We start from the raw sequence: 19,046 nt of genomic DNA on the forward strand, positions 1-19,046 counted from the left end.
GAAAAAGGAAAAAATTAGATGAAATGTGAATAAAATATACTTACATTTCACTTAATTTCACACCTTTTTCCTTTTCCTTTTCAAATCCCTCCCCAAATCTCCTAACCAAACACAGGATTAAAATTTGTGACTCCTACCACTCCTAATTGATTTATAAATTATAACCACTCATTATTTATTTATTTATTTTTATTTTTTTACATTTTTTTTCCTCTCCCTCCTCCCTCTCTTTCACAAATGTGTGTGGCAGTGTGGGGGTTCTGAGAGTTCCTAGCACAGTAGGTAAATATTAAGAGGGCAACATGATATGGAAAATGAGTAAGACCCCCAATTATGAGGATCCCCATGACTCCTAATCACATGTGAACTAATTATGTGTTTGTTTATTTACATCAACACTCATTTTTTGAATTTTGTAAGAATCTGTAGCATTGTTGATATGATATGTATAGGAACCTATCTACATATACACTCATTTTTTGAATTTAACAAAAAAAAAAGAAAAGAAGGAATAGTATAGAATAGTCAAGTTAATCGGTCGCAGCCCTCCAGCCAGAGCGGTCCTCATAAATATATTTGGGATCAGAGAATTAAAGAGGAGGATGATGAAGATGAGTTTTCTCAACTTCCTCTCATTTACGTGTCTGGCCTTAGCGACCGTGTTCCCGACAACTTTGCTCGCATCTCCTCCTACGTTGTTATTTCAGGTACATAGCCTTTGCCATCATCCACGTGTACACTGTAAAATCATTCTCTCCATCTCCTATCTTGTTATTTCAGGCATTACACACATACATGTGATATTTATAATTTATGATGATGATGATGATGATTAGGGGTTTAATTGGGCATCAAGCAGTAAGCAAGGAGGATGGTACAACTCCCTCATCAACTTAATTCCAGACCTGGCTACTGCTGGAATTACCCATGTTTGGCTACCCCCTCCCTCTCAATCTGCTGCACCCGAAGGTCATAACCTTCCTATTATGTTTCTCTATGCTTGGTTTTGGATTTTTATAATTTTAATGTGCTATTATTGGTCATTTCTTTTTCTATTATTTTCATGCCATGAGTTTCATTTACATATATCCAATGGTATATGATCAATTTCATAGATATTCTATTATGCACACCCCTTCAAAAAAATAAAATATTATACCGTTGAATTTTAAAATGAATTTGATTTGAAAAAATGATTCGTAGCTTGAAAAATGATTCGGCTTGAATGGCTTGACTGTCCAAAAAGACGTTGTTTTGGGTAGTTTTTTTTTTTTTTCCCTATTAAATCTTTGAGAGAGGAAGAGATAGAGAGAGAGAGAGAGAAGAGAGGAAAAGAGAAGAAAGAGAGAGAAGAGAGAGAGCTCCACCAGAGACACTGAAATCGATCGATTTGAACTCCACCAGAGAAGAGAGAGAGCTCAACTAGTTTCTTCTTCTTCTTCTTCTTCTTCTTCTTTTTTCAGGGTTTGAAATCGATTGATTTGATCGAAATTGATGGATATGGATTTCACAAAATCGATGGATGTTGATGATGATGATGATGTTGATGAAGATGTTGTTGATGATGATGATGTGTTGATGAAGATGAAGACTTTTGTTGATGTTGACGAAGATGCTGTTGATGAAAATGTTGTTGAACAAAAGTCTTCTAATTGCTGTTGATGAAGACTTTACATGTTCTTCCCCAACTTCCACTTCTCTCTGTGTTCTTCATCTTCAAAGAGAGAAGAGAAAAGGAAGGAAAAAAAAAAAAAAAAAATTCCAAAACGGCTTCGTTTTGGACTCGGGCCATTCGAGCATCTTGGTTTCGAGCTACCAAGCGGGATTGTTTGATTTATTAGTCATAGCTATTTTGGATTGTAAACTAATATCACCTTTAGATATAACAGAAAACACTTTAACCATATTTGTTTACCGATGTGGGAGGGAGGATTGGATTGTTATGGCTGCGGGTTCCATTCACAGCTTGTTTGGTGGTGTTTTGAGAGGAAGGAGTAATAGTCCAACGGGCTTAATAATTCCCTCAGTAAGGGGATTAATTTGGCTGGATTTTGGATGGAATTAAAAAAATAGTAAACAGATTGAGTCTATTTTATGTAAAAAATTTAATTTTTTTTACTAAGTGCACCTGTTTGCTTTATTTTTTTTTTAATATAGAAATAATTTATTTATTTATTTTACATAAAAATAATTTAACAATCTCATTACTAATCGTCTCCCATACTATCATCGTAATAAATACACTTTTTCTTAATCTCCTCACTAACAATTTCCACATTAACAATCACTTCACTAACTATCCTCTCACTAACAATTTCATCTAATATAATCCGCCAAACAAACGTTGCATTTGATCAAACTAACACCATTTTTAAGCATAACCAAATGCCATAATGAGATGTAATTATTTTGTATTTAACAATTAAAAAAAATTATGTACCTAGAATTTGTATCCCGATCATTATCTCAGAAGTGATGTATAGAGTGTAAATTTAAAATTTGTGTAATGTGGGTCATCCTCAAAATGAATGTGGTTCATTGATGTAATTTTCTATAATAATGCTATGTATCTAGAAAAATAGTATTATATGATTAAGATTGATTTTAAATCTAGCTCCTACTATATAATAATTAAATATGAACCACACATCACAATTGGGGATATCTTTCTTGATTTTTTTCCGGTTCCTATCTTTTCTAGATAGTTTTATGAGTAAATTTTCTAGATACGTAGTGTTGACTTTAACAATTTGTTGTTGTCCTACAATAATACTAGCTCGTAACTAAACACCAAAAATAGCACATAACCAATACTTAAAATTTAAATCATAATTTACATATAGCATACACCATGTGTTTTGAGGATGACCCTGAATGTAATTGTGATGAAACTTTTTTTTTCTTTTTCTTTTTCTTTTTCTCATGGGTTCTGAGTTTGGTATTCAACTAAAAATAGGCAATTAGAGGTTGAAGATCTTATAATCTCACTGTTTTATCCTCTGTTTACCCAGGGTACCTGCCAGGAAGATTGTATGATCTGGATGCATCCCAATACGGAACCGAGTCTGAATTAAAAACGTTGATTAAATCCTTCAATAATAATGGGATCAAATGTGTTGCTGACATAGTAATCAACCACAGAACTGCTGAAAAGAAAGATAGCAGAGGGATATTTTGCATCTTCGAGGGAGGAACCCCCGATGACCGCCTTGACTGGGGTCCCTCCTGCATTTGCAAAGACGATACTCAATACTCCGATGGCACAGGAAATCTCGACACTGGGGGCAACGTCTCTTACGCCCCTGACATCGACCACCTCAACCTGAGGGTACAGAGAGAACTATCTGATTGGATGAATTGGCTCAAGACAGATATCGGATTTTCTGGATGGCGATTTGATTTTGTCTTGGGATATAGCCCGAGCATCACCAAGATCTATATGCAAAATACTTCGCCGGATTTTGCTGTTGGGGAGTATTGGGATTCGCTTTCTCACATGCAGGATGGGAAACTAGACTATAACCAGGACCAGCATAGGAATAGACTGGTTCAGTGGGTTCAGACAGTGGGTGGTTCTGTTAAAGCATTTGATTTTACTACCAAAGGGATACTTCAAGTTGCTGTCCAAGGCGAGCTATGGAGGCTGAAGGACTCGAATGGAAATCCACCGGGGTTGATTGGTGTTTTACCGGGAAATGCTGTGACTTTCATTGACAATCATGATACATATTCTCAGAATATTTCGCCTTTCCCATCTGACAAAGTGATGCTAGGATATGCCTACATTCTCACACACCCCGGGACTCCATCAGTGGTAATTCCTCCTCCTCCTCCTCCTCCTCCTCCTCCTCCTCTTCAGTTTTTGCTTTTTCTATTTTTGAAAACAGAAAACAGAAAGTGATATTATTGTTTTTGTCAATTGAGAGTTGTTGCTGTTGTTTGTATTTTGCAGTTTTATGACCACTTCTTTGAGTGGGGGCTGAAGGTTCCAATAGGTAATTTTACTGCAATTAGAAGCAGGAATGGGGTCGGCGAAGCGAGCAAAGTGCAGATTATGGCTGCTGATGCTGATCTATATGTAGCCATGGTTGATGACAAAATCATTGTGAAGATCGGTCCGCAGCTTAATCTTCGAAATCTTATTCCACCTAATTTTCATGTTGTTCTCTCTGGCCAGGACTATGCTGTATGGGAGAAATAGCACAAAAAAACTGCATGTTGAAAGTCAGCAGAATAATTAGTCATGGACTCCAGAGTCTAATTTAGCATCTTTGGGGGTGTTTAGTGCAGCTTTTTTAAGCCAACTTATGGCTTCTGGCTTTTAAAAAGTTATTTTAGACTGTTTGGTTAAACTTATTTCAAACAGCTTCTGATTCTAACAACTTATTTTAAGTCAAAAAAGCTGATTCTGAGAAGCTGCTCACCCCTTGCTTCTGATTATCAGCTTCTGCTGTGGACATGTTAATTCACGGTTATACTCTTAGATTTTTTTATTTTTTATTTTTTTAAAAATAGAAAAAGACTCAAATAGACTATTAAATATTATTATTATTTTTTATGAAAAATGTAGACAAATAGTGAATAATAAAAAATAAAAATTAATTGAAAAAGCTACTTCACAACTTATTTAACAAACACTACTCAGCAACTTAAATCTATAATCCAACAGCTATACCAAACAGATTAACCGCTTCTGATTAAAGTCATAATCTATAATCTGTTAAGCTATAATCTATAATCTGTTTTAACAGCTACACCAAACACCACCTTTGTTGCCTGTTATTGCTTCCATTTTCTAGTAAAGGAATAAAAAGTTGAGTGCAACGGTAGTACCACATCATCAGTATTATCCTTCAATTCATTCTTATCATACCATGGATATGTGGCACGATAGTTATTTATTAAATGTGAGGTTCATGTGAGAATACATTGTGAATCTTACATGATTGTGGTTGTATATGTTAGAGTCCTAGTCCTATTAGATGAGTGATTGTATAGGGTTCTTTTTGGTTTAGGAGTTAGGGCTATATAATCTAAGGTCTGGTTATAATCAACTATACAATTGAATATACAGAGATATAGAAATCTTACATGGTATTAGAGCATGGTTTCGAAACCCTACCAGCCATTGTTGAAGCTTTTCTGTTTCGTTGAACTCTCTGGTTCAACCTTGTGGATACGCGTGACCCATCCTATTCGAGATTGGGTTCCGTCCATCTGGTCCGTCCGGTCTCTGTTCAAGTCGATCGTGGTTGATCGCGATCTTGATCTCTTTTTCGAGTCGACCAGTCTGGTTCGTCCGAGGTCTCTCCGTCTCTTCTTCAGATCCGTTGTCTTGTCATCGCGATCCTGGTTGATAGTGATCGTTCATTTTGGTATGATGGTCGTCCGAGATTGGGTTCGGATCATCTTTCTCTTTGGTTGATCGTGGTTGATCGCGATCGTTGTTCATCTGGTTCGCCTCCTTACACACGCTGGTCCAGATACGTCTCTTGGACCACTCTGGTTAATTTCTCTGCTTGACCCCTCTCCTTACAGTCGCTGGTCTAGACCACTCTGATTAATTTATTTTATAAAAACCTTGCTTTATTACAATGTCGGAAGATAAAATTCAAGCTATTAAATGTAAACTTACAAGTGACAACTACGTTTATTGGTCTAGTGTTATGAGAAATTTTCTTCTCGGTCGAAAAAAATAAAGATATGTTTTTGGTTCTATTCCTCGTCCATCGGATCCCAAACAAGAAGAATATTTGCTTTCATGTGATACTTGGGATTGTGATAATGCTCAAGTTTTGACTAGGTTCCATAACTCTGGGGATGATCGTATTGGGATGATGTTCTCTAAATATAGCACTGCCAAAGAGGTATGGGATTACTTGCAAAGTGTTTATCAGCAGTCGAACTTTGCCAAACGGTATGAGTTGGAAACAGCTATTCAGGGAGCTCGTCAACGGGATCTGTCTATTCAAGATTTCTACATTGAGATGACAGGCCTCTGGGATTAGTTGGCCCTTATGGAACCATCTAGCCTCAAGACACTAGATGCTTATGTTGAGTTTCGAGAGCAAGGTTGTTTAGTGCAGTTCCTAACGGCTCTCTCCCCTCAGTATGAGGCTATCCGTGGTGGCATTCTTCACCGGTCTCCTCTCCCCTCTATGGATGCTATTGTTCGCAAGCTCCTCTCCGAGGAAACTCGTCTTAAGACAGCCAGTCAGACTCTGTCTCCATCTGTCTTCTTGGCTCATACTACGTCTCCTCTGCTATCGAACCCCCCACCTTATCAGCCTCAGACCAATACAAAGCCCAAGAAGGGGCCACTAGCATCTGATGAGTGTGCTTTCTGCCATCAAAAGGACCATTGGAAGTACAACTGTCCCAAGAAGAGCCGTCAGTCTGCTCAGTCTTCTCAGCCACAGTCCCGAGGTCCTGCTTCGAATACTTTTCGCCCTCCTGCTACTTATATTGCCTCTGCCCCAGTTTCTGATCCTAACTTGGCTTTCTTGAGTGCTCAAATTGCTCAGCTTCAACATCTCTGGGCCACCTCTCAGTCATCTTCATCTGTCTCTGCTCTCACCTCTTCTCATTCAGGTTTGCTTGGGTCCTCTTCAGGTATTCCTTCCTCTGTCTGGCTTTTTGATTCTGGTGCCTCTCATCATATGACTCCTCACATTGTGAATCTTACATGATTGTGGTTGTATATGTTAGAGTCCTAGTCCTATTAGATGAGTGATTGTATAGAGTTCTTTTTGGTTTAGGAGTTAGGGCTATATAATCTAAGGTCTGGTTGTAATCAAATATACAATTGAATATACAGAGATACAGAAATCTTACAGTTCACTCACCATATATAAGTTTATTGTTGGCTGGTGATATCACATTATCAATATCACCCTAGTTATGAAGGGAAAAAAGTTGAGTCGTAGTAAAGCGGCGAACTAACTGAGTTTGTAGTGCTCCTCGTTGAAAATTAGTTGAATTAGAGGTTGAACTGAATCCAAATCCAACTTAAAAGTTCACGTTTGTGCTCGGGTTTCGAAAGAAAAATAAAACCTAAATTAACATGCACATTAACAAAAAAAAATAATAATAATAAATTAATAGTAGAAGCAAAATAAAAAATTGCATGTATAGACAAAAAATATATATAATTCTTTTTCCCACTCTGATAGTGGTATCAATCCTTAAACAATGAAAAATAACAAATCAATCTTCTAAGCATATGCTTTGTGACTATGGTTGAATGTTGTATGATCTAGTTAGACATCACAAAGACAAATGCATAAAATTGGTTTACTTTTATTAATTAGCTTTTAGATATATTGGTTTATATACCCCTCTTTTGTCATTACTTTTTTTTAACTTGGAAAAAAAAACGCTCCGTGGGGGCATCATAACTTCCACAAATCTTGGTCTCGGGATAATTAGTTAAGAGCCAAATTTAACCCAACTTAAAATAAGGGACTTTCCACCGGGGTAATAGTGGGTTTCGGACCTACTTCACAGTAAGGCTTGTAGAGTTTTACAACAGGAGTATAACATATTTTCCAAACCTTCTAGTGTCGAACCCGAAAACTAGCGTGAAAAATGTCACGACCCAAACCCGCCCCAATAGGTTTAGCATCATGACCGACCAATAATCCTAAGATTACCGAAGGCCTCTTAAACAGATACATAATATTAGGGGCTAGCGAAAGAAAAATACAAATATACATCGTCCATTGAGCTGTGCAGACTTACATGAGACAGAAAAGATTTAAGCTTTTTATTTTTATTTTTTATAAACATATATTGTCACGTCATTCCTGCGTCATCATATATATACAAATGAGACAAAAGGGACTTAGCTCTATATAGAATAAACAAGAACTTAAACTTTAATCATATAGCCTTGGCACTTGACATATCCGGAACCTCCACGAGGCACATAGATTGGCTGACAAAAACAGATTCCAAGCCAACACCTCTAAGCCTGGTAACGCACTTGATCACCTACATACATATACATATACGGTGAGTTAGAGCCCAATGATAACAACAGTGTAAAAGGGTTATGAATGATATCCTTACAGTATTTAAAACAGTCCATTAGCATCAGTAAATCAATTTCTCATTTCAGAATCATATTGTAATCATAGTAGTCATACGTGGTACATCCAATAGCAGAATAGTGCAGTAGGCCACAAAGACCGAACAGTCAAAATTGATGGACATGCCATCAATACAGTAAACAGAAGTTATAAAAATTGGAACTAACAAAGATCTTTGTAACAGTAGCAGTAAACAGATGCTAAGGATGCCACGAATACAGTTCATAAAACAAGACAATCATTCAGTCAATCAGAAAATATCATTTCGAGAATAGAACATTTTATAATTTAGAAAATACTTATAATTTAAACATATCTTTATAGGGTTGTTACTCACAGATAGTTCCAGAAACAGATCAGACGAACCGTAGCGCGTGACCTACACAAATACATAACAGATACATATTGAAACACAATATCACTTTTTTTATCAAACTTAAATTCTCTTGTCCTTTTTGTTTAGGTAATCTGAAATTCTACTATGCTTATACTTACTTTCTCACATAGACCGGGTTTCCATTTCACATATTCTTTCATTACTAAATTTTTCTTTTCTAGATAGACTAATTTCTTACCTGGTTTCTTAATCAATTACTACTAAATCAATGATTTATTCTTTAACCAACTAATTTATGTTGATTGTTAGCTTATTAATCTTCATTGAGTCATAATTCTTACTTAGAAATGTTTGGGAGGAGATGAGATGAAAATATGATCACATGACTCAAAAATCTTCTTAATTTGTCTAAATTTAAATTTAATTCATTTTCTTCATATCAAATCCAATTTCAAACTTATAAATTCTAAAACATAAATTGAGCTTTCAAAACCCAATTTAATACTCAAAACTCATGCAAAACTTCATCAAAACATGAAAATAAATATGAACCATGATCAATCTTTAACTCAATTAAATCAAATTCTCAAATGTCTAAGGCACTCAATTTCAAATCAAACTCAAAATTTTCGCCAATAAATTACATACTCAAATTGGACATCTCATAAATAAATTTAATTCATAATAATTACAATTACTAATCCTTATAATCACATTAGCTTCATTTAATCCAATTTGGACCCAATTAATCTTAATTCTTCTAAACTGAATCAAAACTAAGTCGAATATTTAATTAAACTCTCATATAGTCTAATACTAGAAATTAAACTAATTCAATTTATCAATTTCACCTCCTTAGGCTATTTGGACATTCAATTACTAATTCCAAAATAAATCTTTAATAAAATCATTTACAAATCAGACTCAATTATTCTCATAAATCCCAAATTAAATCAGAATAATGGACAATTAAAATTCACATCTCCTTAATTAATTACATACTAATTACTATACGTAATGGGGTCTTCACAAAAAGGCCTAAAAAATCGAAAAACCACTTGATCACCACCCGGTGGTACACTCTTGTCATTCGATTATAGGTAAAAGTGATAGGATTAAAAGTCAAAATTCTAAAGTGAGTCAAAAAGAGTAATGTAACTATTTCAATGATAAAAAAACAAAAACAAAAACAAAAAAAGAAAAGAAAAGAATCTCAATATTGCATTCAGACCATGCCTTTTATGATCAAATGCTTCTGATAAATTACTAGAATTATTATGATTATTATTATTGCCATGATATAATTGTTAGAAAGAAAATTATATGAATTAGAAAGATATGAGTGTAAGATATCAACAAACTCTACAAAGGATATTGAAAAGTTCTACTTAAAAAAATATCTATAATTTGAAACATATGAATTATATCATTTTGGATATAATTCATATTATATCAAATTTAAATTTACATCATACATTCATATTCTAAACATATTTCTAAGTATTTTTTGTAAGTACATAACATTTTTTATTTTCTTTTATCTATCCTCTAGTAGTCTTCGACTCTAACCATCACGTGTTGGTAATGCACAAAAAAATGAGGTAATAAAATCAATTTCACTTGATCCTATAAAGGGAGATTTATTAGAAAATTATTTTTCAAGTGTTTGTATTTCAATTAGTCCATAAGATATTCTTGTATTTCAATAAGTCATATTATTTGAATATTTGATCTACCAAATCCTAATTCTCATATTTAAAGTATTTTATGAATATTTCTACTCTTACAAATATTTTTTGAATGGTTAGCAATTTGGTGATGTGAACATTCATATTTTACAATGTGAATATTCACATTGACATGTGAATGTTTAAATTGACAGTGTGAACATTTACATTGACATGTTAACATTCATATTAATGGTGTGAACATTCACATTGACGATGTAAACATTCATATCACGGAACATTCACACTGTAAATGTGAATATTATTAAGGATATTTCGGTAACTATTTCACTCATAGGACTTATTGGAATATAAAAAATAATGTGAAATATAAAAAAATAATGTGGACTAAATGAAATATAAGTAGGTGAAAAAGGATTTATGAAAAACTGCCCCTATTAAAATTCTCCAAAAGGTTATGATTTCTTAAGATTGTAAAATTAAGATAAATTATAAATACACTCTCTAAAATTTGCTTAAAATACGAATTATTTCCTATAATTTTAGAAATTACAAATACACAGTATTGTCAGAATTTTTATTTTACCGAATTGACAGAAAAAATAAAGTTTCTAACTACTCTCTTATGCAACAATAATTTTTTTTAGAAATTTTAATTGAAATATATTTTGATATTATTAAAAATTGTTAATTAACTTAATGATTTATTAATAAAATGAATCATTTTCTTATGCGATTAGAAATTTGAATGGACGAAATATAATTTTCAGAATCACACGGAGCAATTAATATTTTTAGTAAATCTCAATAAGTGTGTTTGTAATTTGTGGTTAAAAGTTAGACCATTACCATAACTTAAATTCAGTGACACGGGCACTAAAAGATTGATTCTACTTACACCCCTAGTTTACAAGAAATTCTATTTCCACACACCAATTACCTTAGTGCACATATTTAATGAAATATTATTTTAATGGCAAGTATACCCTAAACTAAAATGACCATAATCGGCATCCACTAGTAGAAATGGCAACGGGGCAGGGCAGGGCAAGGTGGGGCTAGGGACTACACTCTCTGTCCTCAATCCTCGAAAGTGAGAAATTCCCCGTCCCCGCCCCTAATCCTCGGGGGGGAGCCCATCGCCGCCTCCGCCGCCTTCCGCGCCCTCGATCGGGGATCGAGTATCTCTGACCCCGTAAATTTTCCAAATTATAGTAGCATATCAGATTTTTTATTTTTATTTTTTTTTTATTTTTGGATCTGTAAACATCCTATTCAAACAAAATCAATACATATTTTCAAATTAAAAAATCTGTAAACAAAAAAATAACATCCAATCCATCTTTAAAAAATTTGTCAACATATTTTTTTGATCTGTAAACATCCTATTCAAGCATATTTGTGAACATATTTTCTACACAAAAGATATTCAAATAGCATATTCAAGCTAAACACAATAGCATAATCTGTCAAAATATTTTCAAATAATTTGTCAACATATTTTCAACATACTCAAATAATCTGTCAACATTTTTTCAACATATTCAAATAGCATATCTGTCAATAGGGATGGCAATCTGTCAATAGCATATCTGTCAACATATTTTCAACACATTCAAATAGCATATTCCATCCAGCAGCCCACACAAAGGAAAATTCAGCAAGTTGCAAAGAGAATAATAAGTCCTAAGCACAACTCGCAAGGGATAGGCTACCCAAAAAATAAAATTCAAAAAAAAAAAAAAAAATCCATCGTGAAACCAAAAAAAAAAAAAAAAAAAAAGAGCAAGATTGTTTGTCCAATACTCATACAACCACATCACAACTTTCATTATCTCCTTCAACTTTAACTTGAATTCCTGTTAAATAACAAAAGGAAAAAAAACAAATAATCAATACTAATAATAAGATGTAAAAAATGTTAACAATTAAAACAAAAAAGATGACAACTAACACAAAAGTAGCACACGACTCATTCGAGTCGATCTCATCATCATCATATATAGTCGCATAGCCCACCGATTCCAATGTTGAATTTCCTAAAAAGTAAAGGATATAAATTTAGTATTAAAATTATTCCATGGTAATATAAAAGTGAAATAATAATATGTAGATTGAATGAAATAATAATATGAGTACCTTTTATCTCTGCACCCCACAACCAACTTTGTGCACACATTAATACTTCTAATGTATTTGGATGAAGTCTACTACGATGTGGACTCACCAACCTTCCACTAGTACTAAATGCTGACTCAGAAGCAACAGTGGATATAAGAATAGCTAAAATATCCCTAGCTATTGCCTGTAAAATCGGATACTTTGGTCCATTGGCTTTCCACCAATTCAAAACATCAAAACCTGAAGTTCTTGGCAAAACATTATCTTCTAGATAATGGTCCAACTCTGATCTTACATTCTTCATTTTTTTACTTCTCTTCCTACTAATAAACAAATCATACTCTGAAAGGGTCTCTGTAACAATTTCTGAATGAATAGAAGAGTCACCAACAATATCGGTCTCCATACCAACTCGGTGCTAACACTCTTGCAACAAATCATAACAAATCTGACGAACCCTATCAACTTCATCTTCAGCTTTGTCTCCATAAAGTTTTTCAAAATAAAACTTCAATGCACTCATCTTATACCTAAGATCAATACAACAGCAACTCCAATAACACCATGTATCACTAACCAATATTTATCAAAAAATTTCTCCATTTTTGATGCCATTATTCTAATTACTTCAATTTCACAAGAGAGCCTTTGAGACAGTGTTACCCTAATCTCACATAAAGTTAGGAAACAAACATTGGCTGTGGGATACTTAGTACTAGAAAATAACTCTGTGATAGAAAAAAATATCTTAAACCTTCCACTAATCTCTCTAGCAAACTCCCATTCTTCCTCACTTGGCATGATCTTATATTAGGGCTCTCTATTTTTCAACCAAGAAAAGACATCCTTATACAATAAGGCAGTCTGAAGCATAAGTAGGTTGAATTCCACCTAGTTGCACAATCAAGTCTTAATTTCTTAATATGTGGATTACGTAATTGATTGACTGTTTCTTCAAATTTTTCTTGTCTTTTTGGTGTTGTTGTCTAATAAGCTACACTCTCTCAAATTTTCTCCACGCCCACTCGTATGACATCCAGTCTATCTTTCACAATCAAATTCAAAATATGCGCACAACAATGCATATGAAACAAACTACCACCCAACAAAAGCGATGTATTACTCAACTTGTCCGTCAACATGGTAATCATGGCATCATTTGTGAAGCAATTATCAACAGTAACAGTAGAGATTTTTCTATCAATATTCTAATCCATCATATATGCAAGCAAAGTATCACAAAGAACTTCTTTTGTGTGTGGACATGAAACATAAATAAACAAAAAATATAATATTCATGAACAAGCATTAATAATATGCAAATTGAACCGAATAAGATAGAACTTTTAAATGATTTGCGAATTTACAAACTCAATGCAAATTTATCTCAAAATGCAACTTTACGATGTCCATGAATCATCAATAAAGTGTGCGGTGACGGCCATGAATCCTTTCTTTTGATTGCTAGCAGTCCACATATTACTCGTGATTGCCACCCTACTTTAAATATGCTCCACCAAACTCATAAACATAAATTTTTAAAATATCACTCTTTATCGTATTTCGAGAAGGTACTTTAAACAATGGTTGAAGTGCTGCTGAATATATGTTAGAAATTGGACGCCCATGTGGCATGACCCTTTGAACCTGAACCTTTTGAACCTTATCCATCTAAGTTTGAATTTGAATTCAAAACTTATTTGGATAACCATTCAGGATAACTATATCTATCATATCAATAGATATGGATAGATGGATAAATTGATATATATGTGGTTATATATCAGATTATATGGTTAATCTATGAGATACGTATATCAGGTATACGTTATGTGGTTTTTACCCATAACCATTTTTCCCATACTCTCTCTCTGACTCTTTCCCAGAAAATAACGGTCAAGCCATTTTGCACTGTGACTTGTGTGGGTGATACTCATTTTGTAGTATCACTCCATTGTTAGATTCGTTGACTGATCAGATTTTGGAAGCACGTGATTTACCCATGAGTTTGTGTCATTAAGGTATGATCCAAATTATTTTTATCCGTTGCATTAATTTATAATGCTTTATGATTTACATTGGTATCAGAGCCTAATATGGGTATTTTCGTGCTTAGTTGTATGCGATAAAATATGTGTATAATTTTATACAAATATATATACATATTATTTGCATGAAAATTAGATTGAGAATGTGATACATCTCATTTTTATGTTCATTAAATGTTATTTTTAATGCCATAAATGTTTTTATTGTGAAAAATGGAGTTCAGCAGTACAAAAATCGAACCAGAAAACACCCTGGAAGGCGGAGCGTGGGCCTCACGCGCCACCTGACGTCGTGGGAGGCTTCCACGCGCTTCCACGCGCTCTCACGCGCTTTCACGCGCCAAGCGCATAATACACGCCCCTAGACGCACGTCAGCCGCGCTGTCCACTCGCGCGCCGTCCACGCCACGCATGCGCGCCGTGCACTAAGCCGCTCATTGGGCCGTTCTCTGAGCCGCGTGCTGAGCCGGCTTCTGAGCCGCCTGCTGGGCCTCGCGCTGAGCCACAGATGAGCCGTGCGCTGAGCCGCGCCATTTTTCTCTGCCGACTTGGCTGTTGAAGTTAAGGCTCTGTTTGTTTTGTTTTTAATACATTATGATGCTATTGTATGGAATTATAATTTTTTATCATGCTTTTAGACATGCCATAGTCAGTGGGAAGTTATTCGGTTGAGAGAAATCTTTGTAGATTAACTCCCGAAAACCAATATTTTGCGCATAAATTAAATTAAATTTTGGATAATTGTCACCTGTAGCGCAAGAGATGATTACGAGCATAGCGGATTTTCGATCTTGCGACTTGTGTAATATTGTCACTATTTAATTTAAATTTTTGTGGCAAAATTATATTATGCTAATCAAATTAATCCCAATGCGAATTTCTCTCTAAATTGACTTAGCTTATGGAAGTTAATTGGTTGACCTAGACTTAGTAAAGATGTTCAAATGTGAACAATGTAATCCCATTCTGTAGATGAGCAAAAGTCTTGGAGACTTTAGGTCAAGTCTTAATTGAGCCAAAGTAAGGAAACATGACTCAAAGTCGCCGTGGTTTTGTTGTCTTGTTTGGCATAATAAAAACTAATGTGTGCGCTATGGTTAGCGGCACGCTACGTAGTTTTGGTTGGCGAGTTTTAGAGTTATGAAATTAGTAAGCCCTCAATAGATCTATATATGATCTTGACTATTGAGCTGGGCGGATTGACTTTGTAATTTGACTTGTAAATAATGTTACATCATTGGATGAAGTAACATTCAAGAGTCACATCATCCAAGAAATGCGAGCTTAAATAAATTAGTCATTAAGTGTAAGACGAGTAGCCAGTATGAGCAGTGTTTTGCTCTCTACCCAATTATTGGGAGTGGATGAAGCAAAATTTCATGCACTATAATAGTGTGCGTTGAAATATCACATGAAGTGAAAAGATTAGGGCTTAGTGGCTGCAAAATCTATTAACACTAAGTGAAAAGATTAGCGCATAGAAGCTGCAAGATCTATTAACATTATGTGAAAAGATTAGCACTTAGAAGCAGCAAAATCTATTAACACTAAGTGAAAAGATTAGCGCTTAGTGGCTGCAAAATCTATTAGCATTGTCAACTTGTCTAAGTCGAGACACTTACTGTTTTCACACTTGAGTGTGAGACATGAGGAGGGGCTTCTTTGTATGATTCCTTAGCTAGGCTGTCACGACCCAAACCCGGCCCTATGGGTTTAGCATCGTAACCGGCCAGTAATCCGAGATTACCGAAGGCTTGCTTAACAGTAGTACAGTAAAACAGAGTACAGGGCCTGGCGGAAGCCAAAATAGTAAATAAACAATGCCCAATGAGCTATGACAGTTTGCATGCAAAAAGACTTTTCAAACATATTTACATTCAGTGGAAAGTATACACAATATATACAATCATTTAGAATAGGGACTCAATCTCTATATAACAGTACAGTAACATTCAGTCTATACAATCCAGTCGGTTATTACAAAACAGTAAGACAGTACAGAAGGGGGAATCCTAAAACACCCCTAAGCCTTAGCATGAAAGGCTCGGAACCTCGCAGTGAGGCACATAGGCTGGCTTGACAAAACTGGAGTAACCCTGACGCTCCTAGCCGCGGTCTGGTGCCTGGACACCTACATATATATATAAGCAGTGAGCTAAAGCCCAGTGAATAACATAATGCGTAAAGAGGTTAAGAATGAATGTCCTTACAGCATGAAAACAGTTCATTTAAACAGTATTTCAGTCGTTCAGTCAGTACAGTCATATGTGGTACACCCATTAGCATAACAGTACAGTAAACAGTAGGTCTTAAAAGACCGAGCAGTAATGATGGCTATCAGTCAGTAACAGTAGTGGTTCTAACAAGGGAACCGACAGAGATTTTTGTCACAGTAACAGTAAACAGTAGGTGCTAAGGATGCCATAATACAGTTCAGAATATAGGACATACATTCAGTCAGTTAACAGTAATCAGTTTAGAAAACAGTACAGTTCAGTTGTTCAGAAGATAATCATTTGTGAACATATCTTTACACAATCGTTACTCACAGAGTTTGGGCTACAGTATGCTAGAGCGTGCCTCCCCAGTCGCCAACCCTACACAGTTAACAGATTGAACACACTAAGCTACACAGCTGGGAAAGATAATAACTTAATCCCTAATTTGCCTCGGTGTGTTCTACATCTATGTCCTCATTAAAATGTCTTAAACTAGGTCTAAGAATGCCTAGAATGAGATGGGGATGCAAAGATGTACTTTTAAAAGCATTTCAGATTTTTCGAAAAACAGGGGTCACGCTCGAGCGTAGGTCACTCCGCTCGAGCGGACATGCAGACAAAGGTACCCGCTCGAGCGTAGAATTACCCGCTCGAGCGTTCTGCAAAAACAGTCAAAAGTGCTGGATGGGTGGAATCTCCGCTCGACGGACGCTCAACGCCCGCTCGAGCTTGAGACACATGATTTCGCTCGAGCGCCCAATCCTCTGCTCGAGCGTACTGTAAAACAGTGCAGAGATACAGGATGCTCGGATTCCACGCTCGAGCGTCTCTCACCCCGCTCGAGCGGGAGTGCAAAATCTGGAAATTCCAGATTGCACCTCCAAGCTCAAACTCAAGTTGAAAAGCATCAAAACCGATCCTTTTGGGCTAATTTCTGGAAAAACACTTGTAAACACATGGAATAACATGATTCAAAACTCAATTTGAGAAATCAAAGCCCAAGGGTGTTTAATTCAAACCAATTTCAAACCAATTTCATGAACATGGAGAACATGCAAACATGCATGAATTCAAATCAATTCAAAGCTTCAATTTGATGCTCTAAGGACCCAATTGTTTCCAAAACATGATGAAATCATGGACTTAAATATAATTGTGAACATGCATGTAACATTTTGCCATGAAAACAACTCAACATCTACAATACAACCATGCATGCAAGGATTGAGCTTCAATTCAACAATAATGAACCAAAACATGACTTAGTTCTACAATGAAGCATGAATCATGCAAGAACTAGCTCAATTCACAAACAAGGGGGTAATTACTCTACCTTAGGTGTCCAATGCAAGACTAGAAGCTCAAATTAGCAATCTACACTTCAATTACCAAGCAAATCCACCAATGAACTCAAGCTCAACTCAATTCTCTCTCACTCTCTATCTTGGTCGGTTGAGTCTAAGGAAAGAGCTGATGATAATGTATATGTATGAGTGTAATGAGGCTCAAAGATGATCCAAGTAGTGGCCACTAAGGCTAGTTTGGTAATTAAGTCTAAAACTCTTTAATTAGCTTATTTTAATCTAATTTAATCATACCTAATCAGTTTTCAGATAAATATATCATAAAATCACATTAATTATGAGGATCATAAAACATCAATCAATTCCCGGTTCGGCCGCCGATATGGCCTTCAATTAGCAGTTTAAACATAAAACATGAACAGATCAAAGAAACAATCAAACAGATAGAATATAGGTTAACATACATACTCAGTCAATTCAGTTCCAGTTTTCAGTCAGTCAGTTCAGTACTTTAATCAGTTCAATTATCAGTCATGGTTAGTTCAATTTGACGGTAATCAATGTTTATCGGTAAGCAATGGTGAGGGTTATTACATAGGCTAACGTTTTTGAATGACGTTTACCACTAAGCGCAAATGTTACAGCATAATAATGAAAAGGTCTAGGCTGACAAGGTTGTTATGACTCTAAGAACTTGACGCATGGCTCGTGAGAGTATTGTGTTGAATTAGACTCTTTAGCCTTCAGGAGCTGTCATAGTTGATAGCTTATTCTCTCCTTCTTGTGGATAGTAGAATTAATTGCAAGTAACTATGAAGCGAGAAATAGATATGGCAAGAGGAGTATCGTCATCTTTCAACTAGATGCAGTAAAGTGTATGGAGAATAAAATTGACTTGAAGGTGCAGGGGATTAGCACTTGCTAGTTAAATTTGCGACTTAGGCACACTTGATATCTCTATGACATCCTTTTATGATCTAGTGAATATGAATTAGTCGTGAGTCATTACCTAGTTGGACCTAAACCTTTAAAACTTGTCTTCGAGAACTCATACATTAAGATGATTGGAATTAGTTTATGACATTGGTCAAGAACCAGTGGCTTATTATACTAATGAGATGATGACACGATGGTTTGAATAGGCCTTCTCGGGCCCACTCGCTTATGACATCCTGTTCTCATGTGAATGTGTAACTTTGTTCGCAATGAGTGCGCACAAGTAAGTAGGAAAGCCGTAGA

At 35.3% G+C, this 19,046-nt stretch overlaps 1 protein-coding gene across 2 annotated transcripts; it reads left to right on the forward strand.

The window, feature by feature from the left end:
- Window positions 1-517: 517 nt before the first annotated feature.
- LOC114270318 (alpha-amylase-like) lies at window positions 518-4,835 on the forward strand. 2 transcript variants are annotated; one of them, XR_014365161.1, is made up of 5 exons: window positions 519-707; window positions 837-969; window positions 3,012-3,814; window positions 3,953-4,269; window positions 4,768-4,835. XR_014365161.1 is itself a non-coding variant. In XM_082922046.1 (4 exons), exons 1-4 carry the CDS (start codon window positions 603-605, stop codon window positions 4,199-4,201), a joined length of 1,290 nt encoding a protein of 429 aa, XP_082778172.1. In that variant the 5' UTR covers window positions 518-602; the 3' UTR covers window positions 4,202-4,270. The 2 variants fall into 2 exon arrangements, 1 of the variants encoding a protein (XP_082778172.1); XM_082922046.1 differs by lacking the exon at window positions 4,768-4,835 and having other exon boundaries at window positions 518-707; window positions 3,953-4,270.
- Window positions 4,836-19,046: the final 14,211 nt, after the last annotated feature.

This window comes from Camellia sinensis, chromosome 3 (genome assembly GCF_055761805.1).
Source record: "Camellia sinensis isolate YWXY chromosome 3, ASM5576180v1, whole genome shotgun sequence".
In the NCBI taxonomy this organism is placed as follows: domain Eukaryota; kingdom Viridiplantae; phylum Streptophyta; class Magnoliopsida; order Ericales; family Theaceae; genus Camellia; species Camellia sinensis.

Bases quoted from the DNA above. Each gene is read 5' to 3' on its own strand.
- LOC114270318 (XM_082922046.1), top strand. From the start codon at position 603: ATGATGAAGATGAGTTTTCTCAACTTCCTCTCATTTACGTGTCTGGCC. The intron at 970-3,011 runs GTCATAACCTTC...CTGTTTACCCAG, and splicing joins TCAATCTGCTGCACCCGAAG to GGTACCTGCCAGGAAGATTG. The intron at 3,815-3,952 runs GTAATTCCTCCT...TGTATTTTGCAG, and splicing joins ACCCCGGGACTCCATCAGTG to TTTTATGACCACTTCTTTGA.